The sequence below is a fragment of the Oncorhynchus mykiss genome, chromosome 7, assembly GCF_057628025.1.
Source record: "Oncorhynchus mykiss isolate SJ-2025 chromosome 7, ASM5762802v1, whole genome shotgun sequence".
NCBI lineage: Eukaryota > Metazoa > Chordata > Actinopteri > Salmoniformes > Salmonidae > Oncorhynchus > Oncorhynchus mykiss.
Window position 1 is genome coordinate 74,239,743 of NC_143028.1, and position 25,509 is coordinate 74,265,251.

The window sequence follows — 25,509 nt, forward strand, 5'->3', positions numbered from 1 at the left end:
GTCTCCTTCAAGTTGGTGGCAGCTCAGTTGCCACTAGTTGTGATGTCACAAAGCACTTTTTAACAGTGTACTTTTCCTTGTCAATGTTCTTCTACATGATGTCATACAGTCTCAGTATAGATATGTCCACACCGTCGCCCAGTGATACTCTCTATGACAAATGACTGATTGACGTTCATCTGCACCATATGTTATATCTAGAGCATGCTGTTTGTGGAGATCCCTCCGTATCGAGATCCCACCATTCATCACGCAGCTAAAGTCAACTTCTATGTGATCAACGGGAGGAGAAAACGCAGTCAGGCGCAGCACTTCACCTACACTCCTTTAACCGGTGAGACCATCCTTGCTCTACCCTTACATATTTTAGTCATCATTAGAACTGAATACGGCCACACCTTACATTGCACATTTCATCACTATCCCATTGATTACTAGTTGAAGGAATAATTCCGCCAAGTTACATATTGACAATGTGTCATTTTTTAAAATGTGTGTGAACTATCCCTTTAACTTGTTTTGAGCACCAACTGTTAATTATAATCCAAAATCTGATTTAGATTTCATGTCCTTTTCAGTTCCCGCCATTAAAACGGAACCCGTAGATGACTTCCAGTTTGGCCAGCTGGGCTGCGCTGTCTCCCAAATCCTAGGAATGTCATCCAAGTCCTACCACCACACCCCCAGTAGCCATCTCAACCCTAATAGCCACATAGTGGCTGGCATGACATCCTTGGCAACCTGCCAGCGTGCAAGCCATCACGATCCCAATGCCTATCAACCACAGGACCCATCTGTCTGTTACCCCAGTAAAAGCCGAAGCCTGGGTAGCACCCCTGTCCTGTATCAAGATATGAACCACCACCCAGTGATGATACACAGTGGTTCCCCATCTCAGATGTCCTATACACAGCATTACTCCAGCCAAGTGTCCCAACCCTTCCACCCCTCCCGCTCGGCCACCAATCAGCGAGTTGTCAACGTAGCTGTCCCATTGGCCCAACACCAGCACGCCACGATGGTGGGTGATGGGTACCGGGCTGCAGCTTCATTATGGAAGGTTGGTGACTCGCCAGAGGCCTGTTCCTCAGAAGGCCAGTACCAGGGCTTCATGCACACGGTGGTGCCTGTCTTGAGCAGGTCTCCACCGCGACACAGCCACATCCTGACCCAGAGAGGTCCAGCCGCTACAGGGAGCCAGAGTGGGCCAGTCCCTGGGAAAGTGACAGCGAAGCAAGAAAACCTGAACCAAGCCTATCTGGATGATGGTGAGTTAGTACAAAACATATTGGATACTGCAGAAATGAACTGTACCCCAGGCTCCTCTAACTTGTTGTTTTGAATTCGTGTATGGTTAAATGGTTATTGATGCTGGAACTTGAGATGGACTATACTGATACACAGTGCACAGCAACATCTTCAAAGAGACTCTGATATGTTTGAAAGAGGAAACTAATTTAGTCGTATCCCTAAGCTTGACTACAGTTTGTACAAAAGAGATACAGATAAATTTGATTTGATGATGAACAAACAGAAACAGAACATATACACACACAAACAAACATTCTAAATAGTACCAGATATGGGTTCTTTTTCTTGTAACCATAGCGGAAGCCTGTTTTTAAGGTTCAATAAAGAACCATGCTCATAAGGTTCCAAATGGAACCTGTATGGTCCTGTAAAAAAACGTTTTCCTAAGGTTCTATAATGAACCATTAAAAGGGTTTTGCAATGGTTACAACCCTTTTCTATGATTATTTATAGAACCTTTATGGAGAATGGATCTATAAATAACCACAAGACACCATCACTGGCCACAGTCATATATAATATGTAATGGCCTAACACAACACTTTAGGTAAACTGGAATGACACTCTCATTCGAGGTTGCACAAAAAGAGCTGTGAGCAAACCATGCAACAAAATATTCAAGTAAGCCACCTCCCATACCACCTTATCACTAAAAGAGCAAACAACCCTTTTATGAACTTTAAAGAACCATTGAAGTGCAACGAGGGTTCCACATAGAACCACCACCCTTCCCAAAGAACCCTTGAGGAACCTTCATTTTTTTTGTGTGTAGAGCATATGTGTCAGTATGTGAATGTGTGCCAGCAGTAGCCTCCCATTATAAACTGCCCTAGCATTTGGGCCTCTTCTACTCTGAATCCCTCAGCATCAAATCAATTCTTAGACCCAACACTAGATTCGGGGTTTTGGCAATGAGGCCCTTTATCTACTTCCTAAGAGTCAGATGAACTTATGTATACCATTTTTATGTCTTTGCGTACAAGTTTGAAGTTGTGTTAGCATAGATACCCATAGACTTCCAGTAATTTCGTTAACGGTAGTTATCAAAACTATCTCTAACTTCCTTCATACTGGACACAGAGACATAATGGTATCCATGAGTTCATCTGACTTTGGGGAAGTAGATAAATGACCTTATTGCCAAAATCCCGAAGTATTCCTTTGAAAGATTGGATAGCTATGAGTAACCACATTTCCATCCACAGTTCGTATGTGAGTAAAGTCACAACGTATAAAAAAATCATGACAGCTGTGATGGAAACAGGAAGTTTCATTTCATTCATTTTTGAAATGCAGAGAGATCATTAGTTCGTTCGACATGGTGTGATCTTTTTGTTTCGGTAAAATGTATTATGCAAGAAATGGTGGTGGAAATGCCTTCATGCTAAATATTGATATAATAACCATCATATCGAAGTAAACTTGGAGTCATGCAATGATTTGGTGTGTGGTCCTCCCACTACGACTCGGGAAACTATGCAGTTTATTAGGCTACATACAGTGCCTTGCAAAATAATTTATCCCACTTGGCATTTTTCCTATTTTGTTGCATTACAACCTTTAATTGAAATTGATTTTATTTGGATTTCATGTAATGGACATACACAAAATAGTCCAAATTGGTGAAGTGAAATGAAAAAAATTACTTGTTTCAAAGAATTCTAAAAATGGAAAAGTGGTGCCTGCATATGTATTCACCCCTTTGCAATGAAGCCCCTAAATAAGATCTGGTGCAACCAATTACCTTCAGAAGTCACATAATTAGTTAAATAAAGTCCACCTGTGTGCAATCTAAGTGTCACATGATCTGTCACATGATCTCTTTATATATACATCTGTTCTGAAAGGCCCCAGAGTCTGCAACACCACTAAGCAAGGGGTACCACCAAGGAAGTAAGCGACACCATGAAGACCAAGGAGCTCTCCAAACAGGTCAGGGACAAAGTTGTGGAGAAGTACAGATCAGGGTTGGGTTATAAAAAAGATCAGAAACTTTGAACATCCCACGAAGCACCATTAAATCCATTATTAAAAAATGGAAAAAATATGTCACCACAACAAACCTGCCAAGAGAGGGCCACCCACCAAAACTCACGGACCAGGCAAGGAGGGCATTAATCAGAGAGGCAACAAAGAGACCAAAGATAACCCTGAAGGAGAGAAAAGCTCCACAGCGGAGATTGGAGTATCTGTCCATAGGACCAGTTTAAGTCGTACACTCCACAGAGCTGAGCTTTACAGAAGAGTGTCCAGAAAAAAGCCATTGCTTAAAGAATAAAATAAGCAAACACGCTATGTCTGGTGCAAACCCAACACCTTTCATCACCCCGAGAACACCATCCCCACAGTGAAGCATGATGGTGGCAGCATCATGCTGTGGGGATGTTTTTCAATGGTGCTACTGGGAAACTGGTCAGAACTGAAGGAATGATGGATGGCACTAAAATACAGGGAAATTCTTGATGGAAACCCGTTTCAGTCTTCCAGAGATTTGAGACTGGGAAAGAGGTTCACCTTCCAGCAGGACAATGGCCCTAAGCATACTGCTAAAGCAACACTCGAGTGGTTTAAGGGGAAACATTTAAATGTCTTGGAATGGCCTAGTCAAAGCCCAGACCTTAATCCAATTGAGAATCTGTGGTGTGACTTAAAGATTGCTGTACACCAGCGGAACCCATCCAACTTGAAGGAGCTAGAGCAGTTTTGCCTTGAAGAATGGGCAAAAATCCCAGTGGCTAGATGTGCCAAGCTTATAGAGGCATACCCCAAGAGACTTGCAGCTGTAATTGCTGCAAAAGGTGGCTCTACAGAGTGTTGACTTTGGGAGGGTGAATAGTTATGCGCGCTCAAGTTCTCTGTTTTTTTGTCTTATTTCTTGTTTGTTTCACAGTAAAAATATATATTGCATCTTCAAAGTGTTGTTGTGTTGTGTAAATCAAATGATAGAAGCCCCCCCCAAAAAAATCTATTTTAATTCCAGGTTGTAAGACATCAAAATAGGAAAAATTCCAAGGGGGGTGAATACTTTCGCAAGCCACTGTATTAATTAAGTTATGATGAACTTCACAGGGTGGTAAAAGTGCACGGTGATCTTGATGCTCCTTTCCAATAAATATCAAGGGTTTGATTCTGATGACATATTCGATGCTTGACTGCCATTTGACAAATAAAAATATTCCATAATTATCCATAATAGTCTCATCATGTAGACTAGCCTACCCACACTGCATCTGTGAGCTGTTGGCTAGAGAGCACGTGCCAAAACCAGAGTAGACACATTTGCTATTTAACACAATAGTTTGTGACAGAATGTGATGGAAACACATTGAACTTCAGATTTCTATTTGGTACTTGAAGACTTAAGCGAAAAAGTACATTTTGACTATGTACTATGTCATCACACGCTGATTTTTATACACAACAAATCCGCTTGGTGGGAACAAACCACTGGTGGGAAAATGCGCATATTTTCTTTATGCAGATTTTTGATATTCACATGAAAATCTGTTGCCAATTGGATGGAAACCTAGCTAGTAATATGGTAACAATTCCACTTAGTAGAGGGCAAAGAGGGAGTTACCAGGGTGTTGCATACACCTATTCAGTTCTCTCAAATCTACAAGTACCTAGACTGGGGTGTCTGAAGGTTTTAGATTTTTCCTTTCAATTTCAACCAGGTGACAGGAGTTCCTTACTAATGTTACGTTCCCATAAGACAAACTCAATGTCGCTCACAACAAAGGGAACTAACAAAGAAAAATACGAGTTGGACAAACCAGCACAGGTGAAATACCTTCCGGCTAACGAGATGGACAAACCAGCACAGGTGAAACACCTTCCGGCTAACGAGATGGACAAACCAGCACAGGTGAAACACCTTCTGACTAACGAGATGGACAAACCAGCACAGGTGAAACACCTTCCGGCTAACGAGATGGACAAACCAGCACAGGTGAAATACCTTCCGGCTAACGAGATGGACAAACCAGCACAGGTGAAACACCTTCCGGCTAACGAGATGGACAAACCAGCACAGGTGAAACACATTCTTACTAACAAGGTGACACAAATCAGTGCTCCCTACGTGCTAATAAGCTACCTCGAAAACAGAAAAAAACGAAACCTGTAACACCAATTAGCGTGTCAAGTACAAGGGTGGAGCGAAAACCCGTAGACACTCGGCCTGCCGTGGAATGAGTTTGACACATATGACCCAGGAGGCTGGGTGGAAGGGTGTAGGGGTTGATGTGGGATTCAGAGTAACACTTTTTTTTGTGGATGCTCCCTTTCCTTGCTTGTCCAGCTATGTGGGTCAAAGCTTTAAATAGTCCCCAGCTAAAAGCCAGCTGAAGTTGTTTATCTATGTGTGAACCGACACTAAGCCTGGCAAGGTCAATGAGAGTACACGGTATCGATCATTTCAGAATGGATACAATTAGACTCCCCTAGTCGCTAAATGTGCTTTGGCATCCAAATAATGACGATTTAGTAAGCCTTCGTCATGACTGAACTCTCTCTACATGTTGTGTCGAAGTCTGCTATTACATCTAGTTATTCGTGTATTGTGTTGATTATTGCAGAGGCTTGTTACCTTGTGTGTTCATTTATGATTCATTGCTTATCAGAGGTAAATAAAATGAAGTTGAGCATGTGATCTGGACAGAATTGACATGCAGTTCTCACCATATATATTTGGACAGTGAGGCTAACATTTTACATTTTGGCTCCATATTCCAGTATTTTGGATTTGAAATCAAGAGTACAGAGTGTCGCCTTTTATTTGAGGCAATTTTCATAAATATCTGATTTACCGTATAGAAGTAAAAGCACTTCATGTATCTAGTTCTCCCATTTGGAGAAGTCATAAGTACATGGACAAATTCACTTAAAGAAGTAGTCAGAAGTATATTTGATCCCAATTCCATTGCACGCAATCACTATACCAAGTACAAACGTGTACTGTGACCTCATATTCATCATTTCATCTCAAATCCAAAATGCTGGAGAGTAAAAAAGTATTAGTTGTTAGTATTAAAATGTTTGCCTGTTCAAATATGGTGAGGACTGTGTTAGGGAAAAAGAAAAAGGCCATATGTTAGAGTATAATACATTACAGTATAATACATTACAGTATAGTACATTACAGTATAATACATTACAGTATAGTACATTACAGTATAATACATTACAGTATAATACATTACAGTATAGTACATTACAGTATAGTACATTACAGTATAGTACATTACAGTATAATACATTACAGTATAGTACATTACAGTATAATACATTACAGTATAGTACATTACAGTATAGTACATTGCAGTATAGTACATTACAGTATAATACATTACAGTATAATACATTACAGTATAGTACATTACAGTATAGTACATTACAGTATAATACATTACAGTATAGTACATTACAGTATAGTACATTACAGTATAGTACATTACAGTATAATACATTACAGTATAATACATTACAGTATAGTACATTACAGTATAGTACATTACAGTATAGTACATTACAGTATAATACATTACAGTATAGTACATTACAGTATAGTACATTACAGTATAGTACATTACAGTATAGTACATTACAGTATAGTACATAACAGTATAATACATTACAGTATAATACATTACAGTATAATACATTACAGTATAACTTATTCATTCTGTTTTATTAACAGATCAAGGACAATATATAACCATTAAAATTCATTAAAAAGAAACCAATAAAAATAAAAATTCTGTCAATGTTTTTGGAAATACACTTTCACTTATTTGAAAATACTAAAATATACTGACCCAAATACACTCCCATGCATTTAACCCAGGTATTTGAAAAAAAGCATTTGAAAATACTCTCAAATACAAATTGGTAGACTATTTTGTTTTTACAAATTACCATTCCAATACTCAAAGAATAGTACTTGTTTTGGACTGCTCAAATACACAGAAAAAAAGTTTTTTAAATACCAGATACTCATATACATGTGTATTTGAACCCAGGGCTGATACATTATAATAGTTAGTTTGCTACAGAATGTGGTTTACCATGGAAACAATGCCCTTGGATAGCTTATACTGTAGGTGTCGGAAAACACATATACACCTCTGTACATTCTAGAGAAAAGTTTCCATTTGATCTTATGTAGTACAGAAACAGGAAGCACTACCAAATAAAGTGAGTGCCTGTTGCAAAGATGATCTCTGCCTGTGGTTGCTAGGAAAAAACAGTGATATGACACCTTGTGGAGCATAAGTGTCAATGCGATTTGTAAACTGGCAGTACACCATCAGTACACAACAGGCCTATGTGTTACATACTGTCCTAACCATTATCTCACACTTTCTTGTTCTTCAGTGAATGACATCATAAGGAATGATCTGACTGTCCGCAGTAACGAGCAGTAAAGAGCATCTATATTGTGACCAACAATCACACAGGCTCCAGAAATGCCATGACGTCATTCTACTGTCTGATTGCCCCCCTTCATATGTACTGTATATAGGGTGTTATTTAAGTCGAAATCGCATCTTTTGACAAATGGGTAGAATATTATGTTAATTGTGTAGATAATCCTCTAAGAAAACAAATGGTCCAAACTTCATGTTTTTATCATAATTTGTTCACAAGTTATTGGAGTTTTTACCCTTGAAGGATGGTCAGAATTACGGTGACTAAATCAATGGACGCCAGAGAAAAAAATCTCAAAAGTTAAAAAATTTAGGAAAATTGCATTGGATCAGCTAGGTTGGACTCTGGGCTACCGGCTACCTGACAGGCTCACTTTCCCATTGGGACAAAAAAAAACAATTTAGAGGTAAGATGGATATCGATTTTGAGAAGACATATTGTATTTTCATATTTTAGTATATGCTTTTCAGATTCATTTGAATTTACTGTTATTTTTTGAAGATTTCACTGAGCGTGTACCAGGAGCCGTGAGTGTGTAAAATCCCTGAGCAAACCAAGAAAGTAAAAAAGTCATATTACAACCTACGTTTTGATAATTGCGTTGTTTGCTCTATAACCCATTCGTTCATACGCCACCGTGATATACAATAAGGCCTTGACAACAAAAAGACAACAGTCACACAGTGGTGGAATAAATTAAACTACACATAAGTTTGTTTCACAAAACCGGAGAGCAACATCTGTCTAGTGAAGTCCACAAAGAAAATATTGCATGCAACAAACAGTTATAAACAGTTATATCACCTGCAGCATAGTCAAGCAAGTTAATGTTTTCTACTGATTTAGAACCACAGAGTTACCACAAGTCAGCACAAAGACAAAAAGAGCCCTGCCTCTGCTATTTCAGCACCATTTCAACTTAAACATTTAAACATCATCAAATCAACAAGGCTATATACAGTATGCTTAGTTTAATACACTGAAAACAAACTTAAAGATACCAAAAACGATTTAGTCCAATCAATGTTGCTAAATATCATGTCCATGGTATTGATTTCTGTCAGTCTGTGTATATGTATGTGTGTGTGCGCATGCAAGTAAAACAAAAAATGTGGACTCCCCCTACTGGTAGACTAGTTGAACGCCAATGCCATCCTCCTCGCTTTCATGTTGGCACAACGGTCTAGGGCTCTGCCATACAGTACACTTTTAGTTTTGTTGTCATAGGCTACCTAGCTAAAATGCTTGCTAGCCTAACTTCCTCGCATGGGCAACAATGAAACAGCTAAGTTAGCTCGCTAGTTAATGTGAGCCTACTAGACTACATCTAGGCTACATATTGAACTTCAATCATCTCAGGCCAGTGGTACAACATATTTATTTATGGTTAGATCAGAATCGCTGTCATTGGCCTGTACAGAGAATTAAGTCAAAACCACAAGTCTAAATCCACATCTCCATCCATGGCTTAGGAAAGGGCCAATTTAGCAAGCTAGTTACTGCAGTACATCAACACAAGCAATCCAGAAGATCTCATTTGATTGGTGTGAAGCCAAATCTAAACTGGCCTCCCTTGCAGGGGTGTTTTGCTGCACCAGGACAACCCACAGTTGAGCTTAGCTCAACGATGATTGGCTAATTATTTTATTTTTTAATCAAGGGAGGCCAAATGCTTGCTGGTATCAATTAATCAATTGCTACAGCGTCAACATGTCATACTCTTTTGTTCCAGACAGCATCAGATACATGGGCGATACATACTGAGACAGAGGGGGCGCTGTTTCCCTCACTCAGATGAGATTTCTCCGGTGAGATTCGGCCACTTGCGAATTGAAGGAAAATTATGAAAACACAGAGAGAAGAAAGATGTATTGGTCAAATATTTGGGGAAGCCTGGCTTCCCTTGGCATTCATGAATACACGCCACTGAGCGTATACCAAACATTTTATTTTCAAAGCCTTTTAACATTTAATTCAGTTTGTGTCATGCTAATTTAGATTTTTGTGACCCGCGGAAACAACTTTAAAGATGATGACCACAAAATGTAAAATCCTCAAAAGTTGTTAAAAGAAACCTGCACGGCTATGCCAACATAGCTCGGTGCTCATTATCGAATGTATTACGTAGAAATCCAACTTTTTTGATATAATGCTAAGGGTATGTTACATTTCATCACCAAAGAGCCAAAGTGCGTTTTCACCAACATCATACTGTATATACTGTATTGTGGATGCAGATGATACCCAGTTAGGGGCATGCAGTGCCAGATTTCAATAAGTGTGTTGACCATGGGCTACCTTTTAAACAGTTTTATTATTTTATCATGTGTAATCATGTATGTGGCCTCAATGTAAGCTTTTGTAATTGTAAATAAAAACAACTTCATGAAAATGTCTGTAATTACTAAGACAATTATGAAAAAAACTGATTGATGATTGAGGAACATATTTTTTCTGTCATGATGTTGGCAATTTCATTATTTTTTTATTTTATTATTTTATTTAGTCTGCCTGTCATTAAAATATATATTTAAAATCGTATTGTTTGTTGATTAAATGGATCTCGAAATGAATCAATGTCTATATGTCATGAGTTTAAATGTCCAAAAATGGATGTAGCAATCACAGATTTCCATTGATTTGTAATACCAATGCAGTCAATCTAATTGGACATAACCCAACCCTACCAAAGGTACCATACCTCTTCTGGATGATGACTTTTTAATGTTATCTAATATACCAAATATGGTATCCAACTTTGCTCCGCCCCATTGGTCTCCAGGTCGCAGTCGGCTGCGACAGAGCCTGGACTCAAACCAGGATCTCTAGTGGCATAGCTAGCACTGCAATGCAGTACCTTAGACAACTGCGCCACTTGGGAGGTGTCAGATAAATGTTGTCACAGCTGTACATTTCATTGTATTTTCTATAAGACTTTTCTATAAGACTTGGGTGTAGTTTAATATTACACCCCTTATTTATGAGGAAATAGTGCACGCTTTTCATTGATGAAAAATAAATACACAAATAACTAACATTTGTTCAATTAAAAAAGGGTCTGTCCAATGAACATCAAGGTGAGGCTGTCTAAACAGGGCTGAACCATGAGGGGCTCTCCAATGAACATCAAGGTGAGGCTGTCTAAACAGGGCTGAACCCCGAGGGGCTTTCCAATGAAAATCAAGGTGAGGCTGTCTAAACAGGGCTGAACCACGAGGGTCTCTCCAATGAACATCAAGGTGAGGCTGTCTAAACAGGGCTGAACCAATGAGGGGCTCTCCAATGAACATCAAGGTGAGGCTGTCTAAACAGGGCTGAACCACGAGGGGTGATCAGATGCAGTAGGTTGAAAGGAAGGTATTTTCCCCTTGGCTGAGAACGTCTATGTTCCCCTCTGCCTTCTAGTGGCTGCTTCTTGCAGGTACCTGCACCATCGCTCAGCTCATCCTTGGCTGAGAACGTCTACGTTCCCCTCTGCCTTCTAGTGGCTGCTTCTTGCAGGTACCTGCACCATCGCTCAGCTCATCCTTGGGTTTGTATGCTTTATGTGCTGGAAGGTACTTCTCCTGTTTAAAAAAGGTTCAAAAAGATTATAAACAAACAAAAACTTAAATCTAGCTAATACAAATCTCGTGAGCAACAATTGAGTAATGACCTAGAGTAATAGTAGTGAATAACAGCATAGTAGGCTATTATTGTGTTTTTCTATCCCTATACAAATAGTCTCCAGAGGCCTTGGAAGCAGACTGTCTCTTGCTCTCTTGCCGTGTGATATGAACATAAATGGGGGAACCGTTGTTCTTGACGTCCGTTGCATTTACCTGCCTGTGTGGTTCTGGTGAGGTGGTAATCAGAAATGATGGACAAACTATCCTTCCGTCGAGGTTTGAATTCCTCATCAAAATCAAATTATAGCTCAGAGACCAGGTCACTAGTAAATGAGGCGTCCATTTTTATTGAATGCCAAAGAGATGTTTCCATAGGCAGGAGATGGTGGAGGCACTGGGCTCCCAATCTGTACAGGAGATGGAAGGAGCCTCAACTGATGCACATTCCACATATACTGTAGCTCAAGCATAAAACAATCATTCAATATGTAGGCTATTTTGTATTTGGTTAAATTGCTAAGTAATGACATCCTACAGTGACTATGTCTATAGGCCTGATTTAGCACCTTGATATCTCTTTCTACACAAAATGAACTGATGCACAATCCTTACCAGCACAGAGCAGGGTGGAAACAGCAGTCATTATGGGCATCACAGCCCATGTTTAGGTTCTGAGTCAGGCCACTTGAAAGCTGTTTCAGCACTGGGCTTGACGGCTTCATCTTTCAGGTCCTTCAGGAGGAACTGTATGGCAGAGGGACAACCAATACAGTTGATTGGCTCCCACACATTCATCTCATCAACCAATGGAGAGATGTTATTAGATGCTTGGGAATATCTACCTATCTATCTATCTATCTATCTATCTATCTATCTATCTATCTATCTATCTACAATGCCTTCGGAAAGTATTCAGACCCCTTGACTTTTCCCACAATTCGTTAGGTTACAGCCTTATTCTAAAATGTATTTAAAAAAATGTTTTCCCTCATCAATCTACACACAATACCCCATAATGACAAAGCAAAAACAGTTTTTTTGAATTTTTGCTAATTTATTAAAAATAAAAACCTGAAATATCATATTTACATAAGTATTCAGACCCTTTACTCAATACTTTGTTGAAGCAACTTTGGCAGCGATTACAGCTACAAGCTTGGCACACTTGTATTTCGAGAGTTTCTCCCATTCTTCTCTGCAGATTCTCGCAAGCTCTGTCAGGTTGGATGGGGAGAGTTGCTGCACAGCAATTTTCAGGTCTCTCCAGAGATGTTCGATCGGGCTCAAGTCCAGGCTCTGACTGGGCCACACAAGGATATTCAAAGACTTGTCCCGAAGCCACTCCTGCGTTGTCTTGGCTATGTGATTAGGGTCATTGTCCTGTTGTAAGGTGAAACTTTGCTCCAGTCTGAGGTCCTGAGTGCTGTGAAGCAGATTTTCATCAAGGATCTCTCTGTACTTTGCTCCTTTTATCTTTGCCTCAATCCTGACTAGTCACCCAGTCCCTGCCGCTGAAAAACATCCCCACAGTATGATGCTGCCACCACCATTCTCCGTTCTCCATATTTGCTTTTTTTAATGCAATATAATATTGATATTACAATTTAGAAACGGATTAACGTGGTGTCCTGGCTGTTTGCTAAACCATGAATAATTTTATCTAGAGGATTCTGTGAATTCTGAAAATGATGATGATGCATTGGTGTCACAGACAAAAGGGGAAACCCAGACACTTCACAGGGGCTATGAAGCTGAAGCATCCGTTTAGAACCTTTTCTCACCATCAAATATGGTAGTGAGAGGAAGTCAATTCGCGGGTAATGGGAGAGGATGGAACTAGGTGAAACTGGGCTGACAGTCTTCTAATTTTATCATCGATGAAACATCTGATCTCAATCCATTTTTATTTTCCCAAAACTAAACTCTGTTACGAACACAGTATACTAACATTGACGATCTACCAAAGTTTTACAAAAATGCGTTGGTTAGAAGGGAGTGCAAGGGCGAATTGTTTGTGCACACGAGCACTCTACAGATGAGAGGTCCCCTGACAGAAACTTGCAAATACACGCTACAACGCGCCAATAGGATCTTGCTAGCTCGTGCTTGGCTTTGCCCACCTCCTTGCTTGTTCTGCCCACTATGCTTAATTTGTTCCCACTGTAAACGACACAGATGAACTATCTTGGGGTAGTTATAAATATCTTTGTTTTGTATTGTGACCCTGTATTGTTTAATCGGCATGGAATTCTAATTACAATCAAGTGTTGGAGATCTGTAAAGTTCTGTTTGTTGAAGAAAAATATAATGATGTCTCTTGTAGGATCATTTGATCATTTGAATTTACTGGGCTATTCGTTATATTTTTGTATCACATATAATCGACCATGTTTTATACAGTGTAACTGTTTATCTAATCCTTCATTAAACCACATGTCTTCATGTGACTTTCGTTTCTAATATTGTGATTTTTTGCATGTTATAAATATAAATATAATTTACAACTTCTTTCCACTGTCTCAATTTTTTCATCTGTCAACTCATTTGGCAGAATCTTTCCACTGTCTCAATTGTTTCATCTGTTATCTCATTTGTCAGAATCTTTCCACTCTCTAATTTTTCTTCTTCTCTTATCTCATTTTTGCATGTTATATGCCTTAATATCATTTCCAACTTCATTCCATTGTCTCATTTTTTGTAATCTCTCATCTCATTTTGGTTAGATTATCTCTTGGTAAAAACATTTTCATGCTCTACAACATCCTTAGAGCACAACCTTTCCTCACACAGGAAGCGGTGCAGGTCCTAATCCAGGCATTTGTAATCTCCCGTATATACTACTGCAAATCTCTGTTGGCTGGGCTCCCCGCATGTGCCATCAAACCCCTGCAATGTATCCAGAATGGCGCAGCCATCATGTTCAACCTTCCTAACCCCCCCCCCCCCCCCCCCCCCCATGTTACCCCGTCAAAGCTTGCATCATCTTCAGGTGCTTGCCTGCGGTGCAGAACGGGAAACTGCCCCTCTTTACCGTCAGACCATGCTCAAACCCTACATCCCAACTCGAGCACTCCGTTTCGCCTCCTCTGGTTTCTTGGCCCACCCATCCCTGCGGGAGGGCAGCTCCTGCCCAGTCGAGTCAAAGCTCTTCTCTTTCCTGGGACCCCAATTGTGGAACAAGCTTTCTCCTATCTTCAGCGCCCTGACAACCCCCCAATGTATGTATTTATTTTAAAGAATACAAACAAAGTACTTGTCCCTTTTCCACTAACACTGACTTTGTTGATAAATACTTTGTTGTCTCACCTAGTTATGTTAAAATGAATGCACTAAGTGTATACCTCTGGATAAGAGCGTCTGTTAATTAAATTACTCAAATGTAAATTGTAAAATATAAATTACAGTAGAGGGCGACGTTTCCCAGGGTTGGCCCTACTGTAGTTAGTAGAGCCACACAGTCATAAACCCCGCCTATTTCTACAATTTCTCTTCCTAAAATCTTATTTCAAACCTATCCCTAATCGTAACCATGCTGCTAACCATATGCATATCACCAACCTTAAATCAAGACAAAAAATAACCTTTTTGTTTCAACAGCCAATTTTGACTCTGTAGTTATGGTTACTAGTGGAAACCCTTTATCGGGAATTCACATTAAATTAAGAAAGGAAGCGGATTCGACCCACAATGACTTGACTTCCGATGCAAATGTTAGCGCTGTATCATAATTTTTGCCCTGATACAAATTACATTGAACTCACGAATACTCAATGTTGTTTTTGGTTCTGTAAAAAGAACGAATGACGAATTGTAAAGTGCAATGCCCTAGTAAGCTTTTCTTTGAAATTGTATGGTTTGATTCGCCGAATTAGTGATGGGCATTCCGGCTCCTTTCATTGAGCCTGCTCGTTCGGCTCAGCTCACAAAAAAAGAGTCGTCTCTTTTGGCTCCCAAACGGCTCTTTAAAAAAAAAAAGATTTGTAATTTTTTCAAGTCAAACAGTTTGCGATAGTTTGACAATGATTGGTGTTAAAACAATTCTAATTAAATTATTAAATGAAATCATACTCTACCTTAATCACAATGTATTTAAAAATGCATTGGTTTGTTATGAAAAAAGAATGCTATTAAACATTTGCATTTAAAGTATAACTTTATATATATAGTGCATATTTATATAGTGCATATAAATCTAACCATTCAAAACGAATACAATCTGTCTGAACAGCATAATAGAATATTGCACCATATCAAAGAAAAATAAATAACATTTTGCAAAACTGCAGCATCCAACAAATTGAAATAAATGTAAAAAAGAAGGATGCTATTACACATGTGCAATTAAAGTATAACTTTTTTAATGTATATAAACGTACATATAAATGTAAAAATTCAAAACTAATACAATCTGAACAACATAATAATATAATATTGCACCATATCAAAGAAAAATAAATAACAATGTGCAAACTGCAGCATCCCAGTTAAAAAATTAAACTGGTCCCTCTTTTCTCTCTCTTCTTTATTGCCATGTTATAACCAGCAGCACACAGCAATGCTGACCATCTTTTATTTTTATGAGAGATTTGCATTCAGAAATACAAGCTGCCTCACTTGAGGGGCTGATGCAGTTTCTTCTCTCAGTAATTATTTGTCCCGTTTTCGAGAAGACCCTCTCAGAGGGAACGGATGTGACCACTATGCAGTCTCCCTGTCTTGACTTTAGTAAGCCATGGGTAGACAGAGGCCTTGTTCTTCCACCAGCTCAGAGGATCTTCAGATCTTTGGGGGAGGGGCTCCTCCAAATAGGATCGGACCTCCATTATGGCATCTGCTGAGGGATACCCTCGTGCTGCATCCCCAGTTGCTCTCTCGTCAAACAGCATCCAAACAGCAGATGTTTGTGGCACTACTGCTGGTGCTTCTGCTCCATCTTATCCCTCTTCTTCCTGATGCCCTGGTGCCTGAGCCAGCTGATTGCTGGGGCTGTCCCTCCCTGCTGCTGAGGTTATTCTTTGAAGAGCCTGATAAATCGGCCTGGCATCAGTGAAGGCTAGCTTCTTAAACCTGGGGTCAAGTGCAGCAGTTTCTGATAGCACGTGATTATATTCCATTCTGTGGAACTTTCTGTCCATTGATGAACATTGGGTGTCCATCAACTCTGTCGCATGTCCTGTGGTTACATTTGCTTCTCTCTGGCGGCTGGCTTTGATTCGCTGCAGACCCTTACACAGGAGTATCATTTTTGACGCTGTCACATAGCTGGAAAGAGAGAACAGTTACTTATTAGTTCAGGTTCATGTTTTTTCAACTGATACTACATTCTCATCTACTGCTCATATACATATATAATACTGGATTAAATAATATGTAGTAATAACTGCTTACTGTACCTCTTTCCACTGATCTCCACAGTGACCCCTCCTCCACCACCTCCCATTCCTCTTGAGTCAGAGCATCAACAGGTGCATTGACAATGGCCAGGGTAGAGATGATGGCATCCTTTGACTCAAGAAACCCCTTCAACATATAACATTTTGAATTCCACCTTGTAGTGCAGTCTTGTTTAGGCCTCAGCTCAGGCATCCCCATCTGGTGTTGTGTGGACTTTAATTTGCTTATGTGGAAGTATTCCACAGCTGCTTTCACTTTGTCCACAGTGGGCTTCATCACCTTCATCTCTTACAATCAGGTTGATTGTGTAGGAAAGACATTGATGATGGGTCCATTTTAAAATGTTCATGGCTTTGGTTATGTGAGCGGCATTGTCGCTAACACAACATAACACTTTTCCATCTACTTGCCAGAGAAGGCCACTCTCAACAGTTCCTCTGCCAAGTTCTCTGCGGTGTGTCTGTCACTGAACTCAAAGCAGTCCAGAAGACAGCTAGACATCGTAAAATCTTCAATGAAGTGACATGTAACCGACATGTAAGAAGTGGTTATCCCTGATGTCCAGCAGTCAGTGGTAAGGCAAACTGCAGTAGCTTTTTGGACTCTTTCCCGCACTGAAGCTTGTGTGCTCTCGTACAGTTGTGGAATAAGTGATTTTGAAAGGCTTTTCCTGCCTCTGCCCTCCATCTAAAATGGCTGGAAATCAGTGGCAATCATTTTAGCCAATGCAATATCAATTTGGCCTTGTTTTGCTACAGACATAGACATTGGCATAAACTGGTCCATAGAAGACTGCGTTGCTGTGGGTCGCGGAGTAGGCCTACTTGACTGAGTGGATACATCTCCACGTGTGGAGGTGCTGGCTCCACCACTATCAATAGCAGGCCCGCTAGCTTCTCGAAGCTCCGCTACAGCTAGCTTCACAGTTGGGTGCACAGTTTGCATATGCCGGTGTAGGTTGTGCGTAGAACCAGCTTTATATGAGATTTTGTTTTGGCAAATTCTACACTGTGCTCTAACATTGTCTACATTATTAAAATGCATCCAAATGCTACTATGCTTCAGATTCATTTTCCAGCTTTTGTTTTCACAGCTGTCCTTCCTCTCTCTCCTCGGCTGCTAAGTGTGTGACTGTGAATGAGTTTGCTCGGCCCTCCCTCACGCATCTTAGGTTCATTGGTTGGCACTGCGTGTCTGATTGACAGGAACAACAGGTGAGGCTGTTAGTCTGAGCAGACAGTTAGAACGAATGTGGGCGCTTGAGCATTTAGGCATATATTATTATATTTATTTTTTCATTCTTTGAATTAGTTAATTCTATTCATTTAAATATTTTGATTATTCATATCTTAATTTTAAAAGTATTTTTATAAATAGATAAGGCTCTTCTGATATGCGAGCCAGCTCCCAACGTTCACCTACAAGAGCTCGCACTTAGAGCCGACTCGTTCGCGAACGACCCATCACTAAGCCGAACAGCAAATTGTTCTTGGTGTTGTACCGAGACTGAGAGATGCGTGTCAACATGGTTGTAGCCACTGTTACATTGCAGCTGTTGTAAACAGCAACGTGGGCAAAAGTACTGCGTGTATTACAGTATGGTCTTTGATGATTTTGCAAATATAGTTTTGAGTTTTGTAGCCAAACAATGTAAAATCACGAAAGCATTGCAGGCTAATCCTTGTTTTCACAAATGTACAGAAGGTAAATTCACAGAACGTAGGCTACTATGTCCACAGAACTAGACCTTTCACCTCCAGAGGTACCTGACCCCACCTTGCTCCAGAGCCTCCTGGACAATGGACTCTTTCTGGGAGCTACTGTCCAACTCCTCTGCATCTTGGCTGTCATAATACCCACCCCCAACTGGTATGAACAGGTACAGTAGACGGTTCTTCTGTTGGCAGTTAACATTTTGTAATAATAACAATAATAATAATAGCGATAATAATAATAATATTGTAATTGTTTAATGTAGGTTTACTTATGGCATTATGTATGAAAGCTGTAGACCTATAGGGCTGATCGTTTGTATTTTTCCCTTTTGTCTTATTGTAACCTCGTTCCCAGGCTCGAATTGCTGGCGCATAGAGCCTGGTAACACTGTGTCACAAAGTGGGACTTGAAAGAGGTTTGCCTAAACAGCAGACTGCTACCATGGTTACCCCATGGCTATTCAGTCTGAAAGAAGTCAGACTAAAAAAGACAAGAGTCTCTACAAGCCAGAATGTTGAATAAAATGATATTCACACTTTACCGGCTGTCTGTCCTTTTGATGGTAGGAGGTGAAGATCCACGGGAAAGTGTTGTTTACCCTACTTTTTGAGGCGCCGGGAGGTTCTGTCGCTTGTGATTTCAATCTCTTGAAGCATTGCATGTGATGGACAATATGTAAACAATAGCCGAATGTGACCGAATGTAGTCGACCAAAACACTTTTCCTAGCAATCAGCTGGAAGTGTTTGTGAAATTTGCCAGCTGATGATGGGAGAATATTCAATCTGTGGTTCGGTTAGGCCATATTGTGAAAGTGTTTGTCTGGTGCGAATTGTGTCAGTATTGAAAATAGAAAACCGGAAATACAAGTGGATTCAGGGATCAAGTGTAGCTGGAGCTGGGCCCAGTGTTGCCAACTCCTCAGTAAGGAAAGCAGCTATTGGCTATCCTAAAAGTCGCTAGAAGTCGCTAAATGACACCATCACCTAATTTGCATAATTGGCCATGTGCATGTAATTGTGATGGAAGCTGTAGGAGAGAGGAATAACGTTGTGGGAGAGATAAAAAGTGAGTAAAAAACACTCAAAATATGTTTAGAACTACAAATGATTTTTTTTCTGTCGATTCTTGTTTTTTTTTCTGTCACAATTCCAACCCTCCTTTATCCGGGCTTGGGACCGGCAAAAGTGACCCAAAAAGAGACACTCTGGCGGAGTTACTTCGTTTAAAAAAATATATATATATTTTATTTTTCTTAATTTGGTTTGGTTTTAACCTTATGGTCCTATTAGGAGCCTACAACAAATCACAGTAAAACACGAACATTTTTAAACATAACATTTTGTATACAATCTACATTAACAATCTAAATGGACCAAAAAGAGACAATAGAAAAAACTGTCAATGTGAGAAAATTATGGTAACTAGTCTGGCCCTAATTCAGGTTAATTGATTTTTTTGAATGTAAGCCAGGGTGGGATCAGCCAACCATGCGTGATTCATTTGCAGTCTGGATGCGGAGGGGTGAACATCTCCTGCACTGACTGCAGCTGGGAGGGACTGCTGCGCGAGGACTGGGCTGCCTGTGAGTGCTTTGAGACTGGGGTGGGGCTATGTGCTTTCAAGTCAGAGTCTCCAAAAAACCCCAGAAAAAGTCACTAGATTTGTCGCTAGTCTCTTTTTTGAAAATGTTTCGCTAGAGTGGTCTGAATACTCGCTAAATATAGCGACAAAGTCGCTAAGTTGGCAACACTGGCTGGGCCTAGCTTATGCTGGATGCTAACAGAGGTGAAAGAAATGCCACACACTTTCCCTCTTTCAATACAGTGTTTAAAAGGGGTATACCGGGTGTACTCTCTGCCTGAAATAAATCAATTATGCCAACAAAGGGTATCATGCTCTGCTGGCACATTGTAGAACAGATGCCCACAGGCAGAAAGTGTACAATGTAATAACGTGCAGTGTAGCCCAAAGATATTGCTTTTGTTGTGTTGAACTTGACAGTAACACTTTTGGGTGAGTGAGGGGGGATTATTCAATTTTTACTCAGTGAACGTTATTTTTGCACACATGTAGCCTTGTGCACTTGATCGATGTCTAATATTGTAGCCACTATAATAGAGCGAAAATAGAATGCCTGTTTGTTTCATTCTATTTCTACTTTAAGAAGTTTTTTCCCAAGTGCAATATTTAGATGTGTGCGTTCACAAGCGTTCTATTATAAAGACTGTCATGGCTAACTGCAATATTAGTGTATTGTTTTTCCTCAAGACTTGAGTGTCATTTGCAGTAAAGTCTAGGCAACAAATAACATTGGATTGTTTTCTCTACATGTTTTATCTGTGAGTTAGGTTTACATGAACCACTTTTTACACACAGAGACTGATCATGTAGATCATATTCTTTGTTGTTTAATTAGTTAAAAACACTGGGCTCCCAAGTGGTGCAGTCACTGCAGACACTGCATTTCAATGTAAGAGCTGTCACTATAGTCCCTGGTTCAAATCCAGGCTGCATGTGATTGGGTCCCATAGAGCAGTGCACAATTGGCCCAGTGTCGTCTGGGTTTGGCTGGAGAAGGTTGTTATTGTAAATAAGCATTTGTTCTTAACGGACCTATCTGGTTAATTAAAAAAATGTAAACTTGCGTTTCCCCCTGGCAGATTTTTTTGTTGTTGCAAGTTTCAGTGTCACCTTTTTGGGCCCTCAACAGTTTGCATCCCTGACTGAAGATCATAACCCTTCCCTGTGGATATTTTGTATCAGATTACATCCGACAGGTATAGTACGTTGAAATTAAGATTCTTCAACATTCGGACTTGTAATGGGACTGTTTGGGAATGCTGAGCCTACATGTTAGAGACAAGTGTAAGTCTTTAATTCTCTGTTTCTGAAAGTGGCTAGATAGGGGTGTGGTTAAAATTCATGCGGGAGAGGGAACAAACCCTACTATTTGATGGGACAAATGGTAAAAATCTACAATAAAAAATACAACAAAATACCACATTGTTTTTGGGGTGCCCAATTGAGTTCGGTCATATAACGTTTATATATGAGCTCACTTCCTTGGAAGTCCACATGTGTTGTAGTGGGGAGGTTCTAAGGGTTATCCTAGATGGTGATGGACAGAGAGATCATCCAATTAAAACCGATGGCTGTTTTAGCCGCTCCTGTCATATAGAGGATTCGATGAATCTCTGAAAGTTGATTGCATTCGATTTGGAGCCTGGCTGCCTTTAGGGGTAAGCCAAGTGCCCCTTTCAATGCCCACAGCGAAGTCAGCTCTAAACAAAAGTGACATATTAAAGTAAGTGGAGTAATGAGTAGGATTCTGTGTTTTCATATGCAAAGGTGATTGCTTTTCATCCCAATGAAAACTAGTTTGAAATTTCAAACATTTATTTTCTGGAAAATGCTCCATGTTGCCTTGTTGACAACATGATCGAGCGGGTCAGATTACTGTACCATTTGAGAAGGGCGCTCCTCCCTCCCCGCTTTCGCCCGATGTACCCCAGGCCAGATTCATTTAATCCGCCTGTAAACTCCCAGTCAAATTCCATTCTGAGTCGCTGTGAATCCAGACGTCCAAGACGGCTGGTGGGTGAGAATAGTCCGATTGTAGTCTGCTTATTGAACTTTTGCTACTGTTACTGTTTCACATGTTTCTAAACCATCCATAGATGCTAACTACCTTTAGTGTCTATTGATGAAGATATCAAATCAAATTTATTTATAAAGCCCTTCTTACATCAGCTGATATCTCAAAGTGCTGTACAGAAACCCAGCCTAGAACCCCAAACAGCAAGCAATGCAGGTGTAGAAGCACGGTGGCTAGGAAAAACTCACTAGAAAGGCCAGAACCTAGGAAGAAACCTAGAGAGGAACCAGGCTATGAGGGGTGGCCAGTCCTCTTCTGGCTGTGCCTGGTGGAGATTATAACAGAACATGGCCAAGATGTTCAAATGTTCATAGATGACCAGCAGGGTCAAATAATAATAATCACAGTGGTTGTCGAGGGTGCAACAGGGCAGCACCTCAGGAGTAAATGTCAGTTGGCTTTTCATAGCCGATCAATCAGAGTATCTCTACTGTTCCTGCTGCCTCTAGAGAGTTGAAAACAGCAAGTCTGGGACAGGTAGCACGTCCGGTGAACAGGTCAGGGTTCCATAGCCGCAGGCAGAACAGTTGAAACTGGAGCAGCAGCACGGCCAGGTGGACTGGGGACAGCAAGGAGTCATCAGGCCAGGTAGTCCCGAGGCATGGTCGTAGGGCCCAGGTCCTTCTCGGAGAGAGAGAGAAAGAAACAGAGAGATATAGAGAGAGCATACTTAAATTCACACAAGACACCGGATAAGACAGGAGAAATACTCCAGATATAACAGGCTGACCCTAGTCCCCCGACACATAAACTACTGCAGCATAAATACTGGAGGCTGAGACAGGAGGGGTTAGGAGACATTGTGGCCCCACCCGACGACACCCCCGGACAGGGCCAAACAGGCAGGATATAACCCCACCCACTTTGCCAAAGCACAGCCCCCACACCACTAGAGGGATATCTTCAACCACCAACTTCCTGAGACAACTTCCTGAGACAACTTCCTGAGACCATCCTGAGACAAAGCCGAGTATAGCCCACAAAGATCTCCGCCACGGCACAACCCAAGGGGGGCACCAACCCAGACAGAAAGATCACGTCAGTGACTCAACCCACTCAAGTGACGCACCCCTCCTAGGGACGGCATGGAAGAGCACCAGTAAGCCAGTCACTCAGCCCCTGTAATAGGATTAGAGGCAGAGAATCCCAGTGGAGAGAGGGGAACCGGCCAGGCAGAGACAGCAAGGGCGGTTCATTGCTCCAGAGCCTTTCCGTTCATCTTCACACTCATGGGCCAGACTACACTCAATCATTGGACCTATTGAAGAGATGAGTCTTCAATAACGACTTAAAGGTGGAGACCGAGTCTGCGTCTCTCACATGGGTAGGCAGACCATTCCATAAAAATGGAGCACTGTAGGAGAAAGCCCTTCCTAAGCATTCCTACAGCATTTCCCTCCAGAAGCCATGAGAAAGTTGTCTGGCTGCGGGGACTGTGCGAGGGGATTGACTGAAATTAGAAGGCATTATGTTAATGTTACTACTTAGCTTCGGCTGGTAGAGGTCCTGACGAACCACGTCCAGATAAAGCGTCTGAAGTGAAAAAGTTGAATGAAAAAATGTTGAGCGAGGGAACTAGTAAAAATATAAACAGTAACAGTAAAAACCGTAAAGTTGTCAGGTAGCAAAGTAAGGTTAGCAACAAAACGCACAGCAGCACGTAAACAAGTCTGCAAGTTGTGACCGGAAATGACGATCTAGGTGATTGACATCTGTCTCTTGCCAGGGGACTTCTGTTAAGAGACCCAACGTTCGGTGTGAACGTTAACACGCATCGCTTGCGGTACGGTTTTGGAAACATAAGAAAGTAACTTTCATATCAGCGAGGAATCATTTTCCCAAAAGCAAAAAGTCAAATTACTACACACCTTTTTATAGAGTTAGGGTTCCCACGTGGCCATATCTCGATGTTAGAGCGCTTGTTTACCGAAGACTAATTAGCTAATTAGCTATCTAGCGTGCTCTGAACACCTGTGTGTAAGCTAACTGGGGAGGAAGTGTAGGTAGCGGAAGTGTAGTTTGTCAACTGGAGACACGCAGCGTATCGATCTGTGCAAATCTGCTACAGTAAGTGTATATTTTTTTATTTGAAAGGGTCTTTCTCACTGATATGAAAGATTTCAAAAACCGTAACGCAAGCGATGATTATTGACATTTCTAAATGTTAAAACACAGTGTCGGGATTGTAGTTCACATGGAGCCAGCCATGAGCGATGCGAACCGCTGAAAACCCTGGGGAGAAGGCAGAATGCTGCTTTGAGTTTCTGAGAGCTAATGTGTCTCTTGAGTGTCACTGGGACAGTGAGACTCAGTCTGTTTTATCTTCAGGAGGAGACGGAGCCAAATGACTTTCAATTGAAGCCTGCTGACCTGAATAAGAAGTCCAAAGGACCTGTGCCTGAGATTTGTCAGAAACTAAAGAATGAGAGCAAGAAGAAGAGATAGGTGTGGTGTGTTTGTGTAGGATTGGGTGCTGTGCGTGCAGTTCATCCAAGATTATTGTAACATTTCAAATGATGTAGACAGAATCATTTTTGTTTCATCAAATGCAATCAATGGGTGTCTCTACCTTGATTTATGAAAGAAGAGAAGCACACTGTTTATTCAACTACTCAGCTATCAATTGTAATTTTCCAAGGCCTAAACACAACAATAAACATTTGGGGACCTATGTAATCATTTTTTTTATTATTTAATTTTGTGTGCATTTTATAACCAACATTTCTGTAAAAAAAACAAATAAGAACCTTATGATTTTGTATTTATTTAACCTTTGTTTAACTAGACAAGTCAGTTAAGAACAAATTCCTATTTGCAACGACAGCCTAGGAACAGTGGGTAGAACGACCTTTTACCTTGTCAGGTCGGGAAGTCAATCTAGCAACCTTTCGGTTTCTGGCCCAATGCTCTAACCACTAGGCTACCTGCCTCCCCAGGGAGAATGTAGTTTTGGGTTTTTGAGAGCTAATGTGTCTCTTGAGTGTCAGTGGGACAGTGAGACTCAGTCTGTTTTATCTTCAGGAGGAGACACAACCAAATTTTTTACAATTGAAGCCTGCTGACCTGAATAAGAAGTCCAAAGGAACCCTGCCTGAGATTCGTCAGAAACGAAAGAAAGAGACCAAGAAGAAGCGATAGGTGTCGCTCTCAAATAGCGCTCTGTTATATAAATATGAAGTTTCAAAAAATAAATACAGCTGTACTTTTTTCATCTTTCAATTTCTCATTCTGCCTTATACAGTGCCTTCAGAAAGTATTCACACCCCTTGACTTTTCCCACATTTTGTTGTGTTGCAGCCTAAATTAAACATTGATTAAATGGAGATTTTATTTTGTCACTGACTTAAACAACATAGGCACTAATGTCAAAATGGATTACATTTTTTTATTT

At 40.6% G+C, this 25,509-nt stretch overlaps 2 protein-coding genes across 5 annotated transcripts in view; both read left to right on the forward strand.

Annotated features, from left to right (window-relative positions):
- nfatc2b (nuclear factor of activated T cells 2b) overlaps positions 1–10,281 on the forward strand; it is a 34,698-nt gene extending 24,417 nt beyond the window's left edge. For 2 of the 4 annotated variants that reach the window (XM_090241972.1, XM_021610697.3), the window contains exons 8-10: positions 202–334; positions 579–1,268; positions 7,690–10,281. In XM_090241972.1, the coding sequence (XP_090098098.1) occupies positions 202–334; positions 579–1,268; positions 7,690–7,739 (873 nt within the window). In that variant the 3' untranslated portion in view covers positions 7,740–10,281. The remainder of the gene's footprint in view (positions 1–201; positions 335–578; positions 1,269–7,689) is intronic. The other 2 variants (XM_090241973.1, XM_021610699.3) reach the window with 1 other exon arrangement.
- An 8,193-nt stretch (positions 10,282–18,474) lies between these two features.
- On the forward strand, positions 18,475–24,563 carry LOC149982678 (protein MANBAL-like). Its single transcript, XM_090241974.1, has 2 exons — positions 18,475–18,624; positions 24,447–24,563. The coding sequence occupies exons 1-2, from the start codon at positions 18,475–18,477 to the stop codon at positions 24,561–24,563; spliced, it is 267 nt and encodes an 88-aa protein (XP_090098100.1).
- The last annotated feature ends 946 nt before the right edge of the window (positions 24,564–25,509 follow it).